This window comes from Saimiri boliviensis, chromosome 2 (genome assembly GCF_048565385.1).
Source record: "Saimiri boliviensis isolate mSaiBol1 chromosome 2, mSaiBol1.pri, whole genome shotgun sequence".
In the NCBI taxonomy this organism is placed as follows: domain Eukaryota; kingdom Metazoa; phylum Chordata; class Mammalia; order Primates; family Cebidae; genus Saimiri; species Saimiri boliviensis.
The window spans coordinates 77,214,533-77,228,418 of record NC_133450.1 but is presented as its reverse complement, the minus strand read 5'-3'; the positions used below and the strand labels follow the sequence as shown (position 1 = coordinate 77,228,418).

The window sequence follows — 13,886 nt, the reverse complement described above, 5'->3', positions numbered from 1 at the left end:
CAGCAAACTTTTTAATGTAGAGATGGGGTTTTGCCATGTTTCTCAGGCTGGTCTTGAACTCCTGGGCTCAAGTGATCCTTCCACCTTGGCCTCCCAAAGTGCTGGGATTATAGGCATGAGTCTGGCCAGGAATTCTTTTAAAAATCAGAAAGTCCTTTTCGACCTATGAGAACTCTCTGAGCAGTTTTATAAATCTGAGCTAGTAGACATTCAGGTCTTTTTTTTCAGGAAGGTACATGGGTACATCAAATTATCAATATTAACCATACTAATTATAAATACATAATTTTAAAATAATACTCTTCCTGACCTCTCCCCGCCAAAAAATGTCAACTCATAAATGACTTTGGTAGCAACAAATTCAAATTCTTGCTCAGGTCAAAAGTTGCAAACAATTTTTACACCCCACTTCATTTGTACTTTATAAAAAAAAAGTTTCATAAACTTAGGCAACCCTGATTTAAAAGGTATTATGTATAATTTAAAATTAATGCCTGTACATATACATAGTATGTGCTTTTAAATATTAAAGTTTGTATTGGTTTCTAAGTGCAATTCTAGATAATCAGAGTTCAGCAATAAAACTCACAAACACTAAAATGATCCTTTGTTTTTAGCAAAAAAAAAAAAAAAAGACAGACAGAGAAGCTGCTATAGTCAACAGCTGCACAAACAGAAGATGTCACTAGCAGGAACAGACTGGCAAACTTTCTCCTATAGCTACAACTCTGTAAGGTTTCAAAAGCTGTTTATTGTGACTTTGGGGCCTTCAGTAATATACATCAAAATGCAGCATCTGTTGTTCTCAGCACTGAAAAGCAGTGATCCAAACTATTCTTTTAAGATCCCAAACTATTCTAAAAAGTCCACATAATAAAGCCCACATAGATAACATGTTAAATAAATAACAAATTTTGGCAATATTTTAATTATATTAATATAGAAATCAAAGAAGTATGTCGTGCATAGTGAACAAAATGAAAAACTAGACTTGTTACATTATAGAATGTTATTTCTCAGTTTGAATTTCTCTGTTTAGTCTCTCTACTTTTACCAAGATCTATTTTTTTAGGAATTAAAAATCTCATAGCAGGGAGTTGCCTCCATAAAGGAAATAAATACAGAATAAATGTATACTACACTTAACAAAGTCTAATCATTCTTGTATTATTTGCTTCACAAAAAAAAACATCTATCTATATAGTAAAATTGTCTTTCAGAATTTTCCAAATTAACGAAAAAAAATGATAGTCTCAGAATCATGTTTGTAAAAATATTTAACCAGTTTCATGCTCATTTTTTGTGTATATTAAGACAAATGTCTATAAATAAAATGCCTTTGACGTAAATAATCTATAAAACTCAAGAATCTGTCAGAGTACGAAACAAAAATATTTAAAAGAGTTTATTAGACAAATGTATTCAGATCATTGAGAGCCTATATAATTCAACAAACGTGCATTGAGCATACATTATGGAAAGAGCACTGTGCTAGACTGGGTTAGGGAAAATGGGTAAACGTTACTACAAAGGAACACATCGGCAGAGAATGTACACTAAATTCCTCAGAGATGGAACCTCCAGATGAATGCAAATAATTTTCCCAGATTAAGCAATAGAAAACTGACACCCACTTAAAATCAAAACTGAAGTTGGAACATAACGAGACACTCTCCCACAGTGAAACTCCAGAGTATGTACCACCCACCCACAGAAAAAACATGACCATGGAAACCCTCCATATTCTTTCTATGTTAAGGTAAAAATAGGATATCTCAAACTTTAAGATATTTTATATCTCATGGCAAAAGATAAACTAAATGTCCTCTGAAGGGAAAAAATGATTAATGCTCAAGAGATAACTACTAGCTGTGCTGTTTTCTGATTAAAATGCCAAAACAAACCACAGTACTTGTATGTGTAGTTTTGCAGACTCCAGACAATAATGAGGAAGAAAAATCAAAGTATTTAACTTACATTCTGCCCATAATGGGCAGAATGCTTTGCTACTCACGCTTCTCCCTTTTTTTCCAAATCTTACTGTTAACTCTGATGATTACTTAAAAAACAAAACAAAACAAAACAAAAAACAGCTTTCTAGATTTAATATTAGTTTCTGAATTATCTATTATATTAGTTTCTGAATTATCTATTACTTTGTTTTTAAATTATATTATCTCTCTTGATTTGATGCAGTTTCTCCTCTAACTTCCTGCTTTGGATGCTTAATTTTCATTTTCCTGGTAAACTGTTTAATCATGAAGGCATTTATGACTATGCATTTGCCTCAGAGTATAGCTTCGGCCACATCCCAAAGGTTTTAGTTTTTTTGTTTTTCTTTTAGAGACAGGGTCCCACTATGTTGTCCAAGTTCGAGTACAGTGGCTATTCACAGGTGTGATCTCACTACTGATCAGCATCAGAGTTTCTACATGCTCCATTTCGGACCTGGGCCAGTTCACCCTTCCTTAGGCAACCTGGAGTTTCCCCACTCCAGAGAGGTCATCACATTCATGCTGTACTTAGTGCAGACACCTGATCTATACAGCACACTACAGTCCAGAACACCTGGCTAGGGTCGAGTGATGCCCCTGCCTTAGCCTCCTTAGCAGCTGGGACTACAGGTATATACAACCATGCTGGGCCCCATTGGTTTTTCATATGTGGTACTTTATTATTAGTAACATTTTCAATAACCTATCATTCTATTTTTCTAAGAGTTCAATAACCTATCATTCTATTTTTCTAACTCTTATTTCTAAGAGTTTGCACTTGAAAATGACCTAAGAGCTTGAAAACATCTTTTTGGCCTGGTGTGGTGGTTCACGCCTGTAATCCCACCACTTTGGGAGGCTGCTGTGGGTGGATCATCTGAGGTCAGAAGTTTGAGAACAGCCTGGCCAACATGGTAAAACCCACTCTCTACTAAAAAGACAAAAATTAGCTGGGTATGGTGGTGTACACCTGTAATCCCAGCTATTCGGAAGGATGAGGCAGGAGAATTGCTTGAACCAGGGAGGCAGAGGTTGCAGTAAGCCAAGACAGTGCCATTGCACTCCAGCCTGGGTGACAGAATGAGACTCCATCTCAAAAAAAAACAAAAACCAAACAACAACAACAAAAAAAAACTTTTAAATTTTCCAAATGATATTTTCCTTAAATTTGAATATGTGTATATTAATACTTTATTTTTATTATAAACATATTATTTTTTAAGTCTGGTAAGACAAGTCATTTACTTATATCCTTACGTAAGGGCCAACTATAAGTATTACTGAATAACAAACATTTTAAGATAACTTATTCAGAACACATTTCATTTGGGGTACTGATATTATTAAAAGTTTATAAATTATTTAAAGGAAACAATGAAAAGCCAGACAATCTGTACCCTTATTGGTAAAAAGCATGTTGCATGAATTCATATGCATTAATTAGTTTTTACAAAAATTAAAGACATTAGTAACAGTAATTTTGTAAAGTCTTTTAAAAGAAATATTTAATGCTAATGTACTAAAAATTAAACAAACATTTATTTGTGATAACAGAAAAGAGACTGTAAACCTTAAGTGTTCTGTCACTTCTAAGCGCATTATTTTTTAAAATCTCAATGAATTTCGTAAAAATACAAGCAGTAAGACTTTATAAACAAAAGGAACTCCATGATTTATTCTTCACATCTTTATGCAAGCTTTGTTTTTAGGGGAAAAAAAGGCATTATATACCAAGCAACGCATTTTCTTAGAACATCTAACTCTGGCAGTTAAAATTAAGCTAGCTTTTTAGGTATACAGAGAATATCCTACAGAAGAGAGTGCTGACAGGATACACCTGAGATTTTCTTCTAGTTGTAACGTTCTTTCAAATAACCATTATTGCAATTAAGGTTATTCATCTAGCACTGTATTCCTAGCAACTTTTTATCATCTTGATGAGCACACATACAATTTACCTTTCTATAAAAAGATTTTATGTATCAAAAAAAGGTAATTCACAAGAACATGAATGCCTTCAGGCAAAAAAAAAGTTGTTGTTCTTTTTTTTTTTTTAAAGTTACACTTGTAAAGTACACAAGCATTTAATTAGGTTAAGATAAAAGGCAGGAAGTCTATTAAGTACTATTTTTTAAAAATCAAACTTCTATAAATTGCGAACTACTACAATACTATAATGAGTAAGTTTTAACGCTGTAGGGATTCAGAGAAATTCTGAGTATGTCAACACTGGTCTAAAGGGACAAAAAAGTTGAGGAAAAATGGAAATTGGCATGTATTACATATACTTTTCAATGACTTTTACCTACCTAAATTCACTTCAATAGTAGAAATACAAAAGTATAGTCCAAATATCCTGGAAAAGCCATTACATGACTTTATGGTATAAAGAATCAAAAATTCCACAAAATTGAGAAATCTCAGTCCCTAATCTACCATTAAGTTAATGGTTCTTAGCCATCCTTTGAGAATATGATGAAAATAATGGAGTCTTGCCCTAGAAAAAGGCATATAATGAAGCACACTCCTTCCAGGTCATTCATGGACCCTTGAATTAACTGCCTATCACATAAACTAGGCGAAGACATCACTTTTCTAGAACTATTTTCTGGGTGTATAGGGAAGTGGAGGATTTTCAAATTATTCTTTCATTCAGGGTTAGGTTGGGGAAGAGGTAAGAGGTACTGAAAGGAAAAAAAAGTCTAGAGAAAACCTTCAATTTTTTCCCCTAGTTCTTAAATTTCTACAAGGTTTTAATAGGTCGTGGACTTTGGCAAAATGTGGGGTGAAAGAGTACAAGGCTCTCTAGTGTAAATAATTTGCTCACAGCACTTGCTGCTAGGATAATCACAAACGGCTATGCTAAAAATTACCATCTAAATAGTTAATTATATTTCCTCTAGGATGAAAAGAACTAAGTATACATAAGGTAGTATTACTGGTTTTAGTCCTGGCATCCTGGTGAAGGAACAAAATATTGAACTCTTTCATTAATAATACACATACAAGGAAATGATTCAAGGAAAATTCATATTCATTTGTCAGCCTTTGAAATCTCACGTATTTTTGACAGCTATCTTCAAAAACGTTTTTAAACTAGATACAGGCTGTATACCGAATACTCTGGGTCACATAAACGCCTACGTGTATTTGCCAAGAGGCTCCACTTCAATTTCGCTTTGGTAATTCCATGTATTGCTTTATAAAACTCATTTTTGTCTTCAGAGTTACATTCACATAAAGCTTTTCTTAAAAAAAAAAAAATAAGTCTGTGTAAAAACAAGTATACACAACTAGGAAGCCGTGCTTTGCCTGCTAAGAGTCCGATTTCAAAATACAAACCGGCTTCAACTACATATAGACATACATATACAGGAATTTGGGAAATCTTATTAATTCAGGTGCTAGTTATCTAACTGTAAATTTAATAGACAAAAATTACTAGCCCCTCTTCTTCCGTCATCTAATCATCAATGAGGGAACAGAGAGTGAATAAACTTGGACTTCACATTAAGTCCTTTCGCAGAGATTTTAAGAGTGGAAAATACTGGGGGGAAAACTATTGTTTTCGATTATTTTTTAACAATGTCGTTATCCCTGCCTCCTAGCACCTAGTAGCATGGATTATCAGGAATTTGATGCAATTAAAAGCAAAACAGAACACTAAAGGGACTACTCTGAAAATATGAAAACGGTTTCGAAAACAAGCTTATGCTTTACACCCTTAAAATAGAAACTAGCTTTAAAACAAAAACACTACAATTCTTTGTAAAATCACTGGATAAAAGGACAAGGGGAAATCGCAACATCGTTTCTTAAAAGAAACAGCTCCGTAAAACCTCTGCAAAAACAATGCTTCGCTCAGCTGACAGAGACCTGCAAGGCCCGTGACTTCCCTTCGTCTGTAGTTAGCACACATTCTCGCAGCCTTTCTGGGTGAGAAGCCTTCAAACGCCTTTCCACCTCGAAAACACATTCCACAGCTGAAAGCACTGGGGGAAGGGAGAGGCTGCTGGAAGTTACAAGCCCTCCTCGCAGGAGAGCACGGACAGCTCGGAGCCTTCCGACCCTTTCACCGGGCCAGGGAGGAGCGGCAACCGCGAGCCCCCGGTCTGGGAAGTCATCCGGGCTGGAAAAGCCCCCACGTCCCGAGCAACAATGAAGGAGAGCTGGGAGCAGCCAGGCTCCCAGGCGAGGGGGTCTGCGCCTGCAGGAACCCGAAGACTCCGGCCGCTGGGTCCCCACGCCTGGAGACCCGGGCCTGGCCCGGGAGGGAGCGGCGACCCCAACCCCCGGCCGGCGGGCCCAGCCCCGGCCTGCGTACCTGCTCCGTGGGGGCTCGGTCCATGGCGCCTGCAGAGCCGCAACGGGCCCGCGCTAGTCGGTGTAAACAGCGCCTCGGGCCGCTTTCTCCATGGCCCCCCGCTCGGGTCCAGCCTGGGTTCCGGACCTCCGCCCCTATCTAGCTGGCCGCGACACCGATTCGGCTACGCCACCGGCCGAGGAGGCGGCTCCAACTCCCGGAGGAGGAGGAGGCGGCGGCAGCTCCGGGGAGGGATCATCTGGGACGGAAGCCGAGAAGGGCCCGAACGGACGGGAGGCGTAGTTAGAAATGGAGGCGCGCAGAAGGGAAAGGAGTAGGGAGGAGGCAGAGAGGGGCAGTGGGCGGAGTGACAGCAAATGGCCTCAGCAGGGGTAGCAGGAACCCGGGCTGGCCTGGAAGCTGAGGCCAGGTGGAGACGCCTAGGAGCAGGTGCCCCGCACCGCACTCCATTCCGGAGACTGTGACGCGAGATGTGTCGGACCACCTGGGACCCATGTCACCCGGGACCTCAAAGACCTCTTCAGGATCTGAAACCACCTCTTAGTGATGTTGGAAGAGCTTTCATCTGCCCACTGTACATCTGCTCCTTCCTTATGTTACGCAAATAAAGGGAGTCATGACTATAAAGGAATGAGAATATTCTGAAAATAATGGAGTCTTGCCCTAGAAAAATGCATATGTAAAACGCATACAGAAAATGACTGGAAGAAGCCCTGCGAGGAAGTGCCCCACAAATATTGATTAGTTGATTCATTGTCCAGGTTCAGGTTCACCTCTAGACTTATATCCAGGCTTATCTCGCCCATCTCAGAACTCCGAATTCTATGCAGGATCTGTACCAAATACCACCACCCAGCAGGTAGTTATTTTATCTTCAGATCCTTAGCTCCTTAAGGGCAGAGACTGTCTTGAAACTGGGCACTGCTGTTAGCATGGCAAATTCCTTCTAGACATCTCCTCTGACACACCCTCCAACACCCACATCCTCGGTGAAGATTCAAACAACCGCAAATAGAAATATTTTGGGGAAAAAAGAAATAACAAGTGCAACAATAAAACACAAATAATACAGTTTAGCAACTGCTTACATAGCATTTACATTGTATTAGGTATTATAACTAATCTAGAGATGATTTAAAGTATATTGGAGGGTGTGCATAGATTATTTGCAAATACTACAACATTTTATGTAAGGATCTTTAGCACTCAGGGATTTTGGTATCAGCAGGGATCCTGGAGCCAACATCTGCCTTGAATACCTAGGGACAGCTGTATAAGCTAAATTACACTTAAGTGAAGGAAGAGAGTTGAGGTGGCTGCTGTTTGGGGCACTGGTGTGGAGATCCACAGCTATGAACGGGAAAGAGATTTTAAGAAATTTGCTTTGTCATGCTTCAGGAGACATCAGTAAAGGCTGATTGCCTTTTTAGTTTAAGTTTTTAGTCTGGTTATTAGACTCGTTACGTGAAGGCCCCTTGCTGTACTTACGCTGGTACAGGTTGGGTATCTCCCAAACCGTTCCGAATCCCAAATGCTCCAAAATTAGAAACTTCTTGAGCACAAACCTGACACTTAAGGGTAATGTTCCCTGGAACATTTCAGATTTTGGATTTTCAGATTAGAGATGTTCAACCAGTAAGTATAATGCAAATCTTCCAAAATCCAAAATCCGAAACACTTAAGTCTTCAAGCATGTCAGATAAGGGACATTCAACCTGTATTGTGTATTGATCTGCTGAAAGGAGCTATATTGTGTCAGCAAGACTTGCATCAAGGCTGGCAATAGAAACAATTTGAAAGGAGAAACATTCGTATTTACATTTTAAATATATTTAATTTTAGTAACTCTTCTGCCTCCTCAAATTTAATATAAATGCATGTGTATTTAAATTGCAAATGTATGAACATTTGTACATACATGTGCAGTTAACATAATGTTAGGTCCTAGTGCCTCTCACACACCTAGTTGGGATTCAGTGAATGCTGAATGAATTTAGGGTTGGTTGCTCAGAAAAACTAAGTTATTTATAAGGAGTAGTTATGTAAACTAACAGATGACCAGCCTCCTTCACAACTGAAAAATAAAATAACTGAATTTTCAGATTGTCTTTCTACTGGTGGTCTATAGTCATAATATACCCTCATCTGAGTAAAAAGATAAGAGAAAGGCACTCATAAAAATACTATAGTACTTCTGTTTTTCTTCCTTTTTCTGAGGAATGATCTGAGGAAATTTAAATATAGGATTCCCAAGGATCTTTCCACATTATGGGATTTTTATGTCTGTGAAATTGTTTTCATTGAGAATATTCTATGTACAAGACATTCCTTAAAATTACAAGAACAGAATAAGAATTATAAGAAAAATGTCACAATGCCGTTCTCATTTAATGAGACATAGCTAATAGATAAAAAATTAAACTCTGTGAAAAAAGAAGTCATAAAAAAACATTTTACAGATGATAAAGGAATGCAAATTAATTATTGTATTCATCAATAAATAGTTAATGTATGAGGTACTATGCTAAATACTAGAGGTACAGCAGTTAATGAGACCCTATGAGGGCAGAGACCATGCTTGTCTTGTGGGCAAGACATGCATAGAATAAATGAGATGAGTGTCATGAAAAAGGAAGTACAATAGGTGCTGCCATGGTAAGGGATGGATGGACAGGGAAGGCATATTTGAATAAATAGCATCTACACAAAGACCTGAAGGGTGAGTAGGAGTTATGATCAGTAAAGGAGAAGTGGGAAAATTGTTTCAAGAAGAGGAAATGGCATATGTTAGCATTCTTAAGAAAGAGAAAATTCAGCCTTTAGTACTCACACAGGCTCATCCTTTGAGGTGAGGGTTCAGAATGTGAGGGATAATCCAATAGATGAAGGCCTCTGAGAAGCTTGGGGGGGGGGTGGGTTACAAATACGAGGGGAAGAAACAGGCCTTTGATGGGAGCAGGGGCGTGTTATCTACTGTAACCGAGGAAAGGAAGAAAAGATCGATGTGGGTGCAGATTTGATACATTTATAAGTTTCGTGCTGAGAGTTGAGGGAATGCCTATGTAATTTCTTCTGTTTTCTCAGTGATGTAGGAGGCAAGGTTAGCTGCTTACAATAAAGGGAGGTGGTGGTGTGATGACCAGGCACTTGTCAAAATCCAGCAAACAGATAGTTGATAAGTACATATCATTTTATGTACATGTTACATCAAACGAAAAAACTATAATCAAATATTGAATTCTAGCTTTAACAAATGCATACAACTATGTAATTCAAATCTCTATCAAGACATAGAATTTCACCATTACCTCCAGTGACATTTAAAACTTCTCTACTTACATCAAACTACTTATATCAAACTTCTCCACTTACATTAAATACTTTGTCTTCTACATTGTTGTTATTCTATCTATATCAAAGCCTAGCATGCAGCAGGTGATCAATAATACTTACTGAAAAAATGAACTGTAATATTATATTAAATCAGGATTCCTTCATCCAGGGTTAGGGTTTTGTTGGGGATGTACATTTTATTGAAGGAGCAGGATTCATTAGGGTGCAAGGAGAATGTTATTGTTTATTTTTCTGTTCCTTCAAATTCTCTGAAGACTATTTCTTTTTCTACCTTGGATGAAATCTCATGAAGGTCACACAAACTTTATTTCACGTCAAAACTTCTCATTTTCCCCAGTTCAGTCCTGCTTCAGGCTGGAAGCCTGTGGTGTAGGGCGTGGCTTTGTCCACTGAGTTTTGTTTTCTACCTTTCAATTTATCTCCACCTCCTCTACCTCAACTACTCTCTGATTAGGCTTTTAGACTTCTCCAGGTTTGGACTATGAAGGGGAGGATGGCAGAGCTTCTCAGATGTTTAATTGCTATGACATGCAGGAAAATCATCTCAAAGCAATCATTTACGACCCTATCGTCAGCCGTGAGGTTTCTGAGGGTTTAAATCTCAGCTTGATCACTTTGGGGAACAGCAAGGCAGCCTTATTTGCTGGATTCCCTTTTAAAATGGTTTCAGGCAGAATTCCTGGGATCCCATTAATCCCTGGGATCATTTTGCAATTCTTGATTTATCACGTCACTATCCCGTACAAAACAGTACTCTTCATGAGTCATTTTATTAGTCTGTTTTCACGCTGCTGATAAAGACATAAGCAAGACTGGGCAATTTACAAAGGAAAGAGGTTTAATGGACTTGCAGTTCCACCTGGTTGGGGAGGCCTCACAATCACAGAGAAGGTGAAAGGCACGTCTCACGTGGTGGCAGACAAGAGAAGATGAGAGCCAAAGGAAAGGGGTTTCCCTTTATAAAATAATCAGATCTCATGATGGGGGAAACCATATCCATAATTAAGTTATCTCCTACTCTGTCCATCCCACACATGACAGAATTATTGGAGCTACAATTCAAGATGAGATTTGGGTGAGGATCCAGTGGGAGATAACTGCATTATGAAAAACAGCAAGGCAGGCTTATTTACTGGATTCCCATTTTAAATGGCTTCAGACAACCGTATCATTCCACCCTAGCCACTCCCAAATCTCACGTTCTCACTTTTCAAAACCAATCATACCTTCCCAACTGTTCTCCAAAGTCTTAAATCATTTCAGCATTAACTCAAACGTGCACAGTCCAAACTCTCATCCGAGACAAGGCAAGTCCTTTTGCCTATGAGCCTGTAAAATCAAAAGCAAGTTAGTTACTTCCTAGATACAACGGGGATACATGCATTGGGTAAATACATCCATTCCAAATGGGAGAAATTGGCTAAAGCAAAGGGGCTACAGGCCCCGTGCAAGTCTGAAATCTGGCAAGGCAGTCAGATCTTGAAGCTCCAAACTGATCTCCTTTGACTCCACGTCTCACATCCAGGTCATGCTGATCCAAGAGGTGGGTTCCCATGGTCTTGGGCAGCTCTGCCCCTGTTGCTTTATGGGTACAGCCTCCTTCCCTGCTGCTTTCATGGGCTGGCGTTTTGTCTGCAGCTTTTCCAGGCACACAGTGCAAGCTGCTGGTGGATCTACCATTCTGGGATCTGAAGGATGGTAGTACTCTTCCCGCAGCTCCACTAGGCAGTGCCTCAGTGGGGACTCTGCGTGAGGGCACCCACCCCACATTTCCCTTCCACACTGCCCTAACAGAAGTTCTCCATGAGTGCCCTGCCCCTACGGCAAACTTCTGCCTGGACATCCAGGCATTTCCATACATCCTCTGAAATCTAGGTCTAAGTTCCCAAACTTCAATCCTTGACTCCTGTGCACCCACGGGTTCAATGCCTGAGCCCTGCCTCCTATCAGATCAGTGGCAACATTAGATTCTCATAAGAGTGAGAACTTCACTGTGAACTGCACATGCAAAGGATCTAGGATGCACATTCTTTATGAGACCCTCATGCCCAATAATCTGAGGTGGAACAGTTTCTTTCCAAAACCGTCACCACTAACACCCTACCCTCAGTCCATGGAAAAATTGTCTTCCATGAAACCAGTCCCTGGTGCCAAAGAGGTTGGGGGGGGGGGGCGCTGTATTAAAGCATAAGGTTTTCCATGTATAAAGTTAGCTGTAAAATCCTCCACACATAAAATTATACCCTATGGGTACACCTAAAGCACCTTTCCGGTTCTGTAGATCATAGAGGCAAAAAGAAGGGTCACATGATAGCAGGGCCTTCATGCATGATCTTGAGAAAGTTCTTCATGTCTAGGACTCTGTCTGCTTCTGGGGAGAAAATTCCCTAGTTAGCTTTACCTTAAGATCTCCAATAGCTGTACTGTAGCAGTCCCCATCCTTTTTGGCACGAGGGACTGGCTTTGTGGAAGACAATTTTTCCACGAACCTGGGGGTGGGGGATGATTTTGGGATGATTCAAGCACATTACATTTATTGTGTACTTTATTTCTATTATTATTACATTGTGATATATAACAAAAATAATTATACAACTCAGCATAACATAGAATCAGTGGGAACCTTGAGCTTGTTTTCCTGCAACTAGACCAGGGGTCTTCAACCCCAGGTTGTGGACTGGTACCAGTCTGTGGCCTGCTAGGAACCAGGCGGCACAGCAGGAGGTGAGCTGCAGACAAGCAAGCATGACCCGCCTAAGCCCCACCTCCTGTCCGATCAGTAACAGTATTAGATTCTCATAGGAGCCTGAACTCTATTGTGAACTGCCCATGGGATGCATCTAGGTTGTATGCTCCTTATGAGAATCTAATGCCTGATGATCTGAGTGGAACAGTTTCATCCCAAAACCATCTGCCCCCTCCACGCCACTCACATCCATGGAAAGATTGTTTTCCATGAAACCAGTCCCTGATGCCCAAAAGGTTGGGGACCATTGAACTATAAGATCCCCTCTGGGGGTGATGGAGGACAGTAACAGATCATCAGGCTTTAGATTCTTATAAGAAGCATGTAACCTAGATCCCTCATGTGCACCGCTCACAATGGGGTTCACGTTCCTATGAGAATCTAACGCTGCTGCTGATCTGACAGGAGGCGGAGCTCAGGCAGTAATGCTAGAGATGGGGAGCAGCTGTAAATACAGATGATGCCTCACCTGCTTTCCCACTGCTCACCTCCTGCTGTACCACCAGGTTTCTAACAGGCCATGGACCAGTGTCTGTTAGGGGGACTCTTGGTATACAATCCCAAGAATCCAGAAGGGCTGTTTTGAGTTATGAGATTATGGAGTCAGGGTTTGCGGTCCCAAAGTTTTGCTGCAGTGTGGGTGGTAAGAGCAATCCTTCACTTCCAGAAGACTCAGTTTCTTGGTTCTAGATCATCAATAGTTTAATTATCCCGAGTCAATGGGTCATTAAAACTTCCTTTGCCTGGCTAAAATACACTTTGACATAATGCATTAAAGCCTTGCAGCAATTAGTCATATCAGAGTATAGGACTGGAAGAGATATGATGTTCTATTATTAGGGGCATAGGCTTCCAGTGACTGTGGCATAAGGGGTCAACTTATGTTTTCCTCTGAAGTGGATCTCATTGCCATTAATCTTCAACACTTTGGACCAAGGCAATCCAATTGACGCATTTAGCTTTGCCTAATGCTATAATACCTTATTTAACTGTTCCACAACCTGTCCAGTGAAACAAGTACCTCCATCACTGGAGATTTCTTCAGAATTCCTCATGAAGGAAACATATTTTTAAATAACCTTTTAGCTACTGTTATAGCATTAGCCTTATTGCATGGGAAAGCTTCTATACAATCAGAAAACATGAGTAGAAAATGGCAATTGAATGAAATCCCCCCTAAATATTCAAATGGCTCATCATGTAGCAGAAATGTACCTGAAATTTTGATATTTTCCCTTAATTTTGAATTTGACAAACTAAACATTGATCGTAAGCTATTTTAGCAATTTAGAATAGTCAACACACACACACACACACACACACACACACACACACACACAATTTGGATCATTTTATCTCTTTCCTGATGAGTCATATAGAGATTTTAATAATGGAAGCTGGCCAGGTGTGGTGGCTCACGCCTGTAATCCCAGCACTTTGGGAGGCCAAGGCCGGTGGATCATGAGGT

The 13,886-nt window shown here is 39.8% G+C and overlaps 1 protein-coding gene across 2 annotated transcripts in view; it reads right to left on the bottom strand.

Annotated features, from left to right (window-relative positions):
• The window catches only part of SECISBP2L (SECIS binding protein 2 like), a 57,029-nt gene extending 50,481 nt beyond the window's left edge, over positions 1-6,548 (bottom strand). Inside the window, exon 1 of one of the 2 annotated variants that reach the window (XM_003928878.4) lies at positions 6,319-6,548. In XM_003928878.4, the coding sequence (XP_003928927.2) occupies positions 6,319-6,342 (24 nt within the window). In that variant the 5' untranslated portion in view covers positions 6,343-6,548. The remainder of the gene's footprint in view (positions 1-6,318) is intronic. The other variant, XM_003928877.4, reaches the window with a different exon arrangement.
• Positions 6,549-13,886: the final 7,338 nt, after the last annotated feature.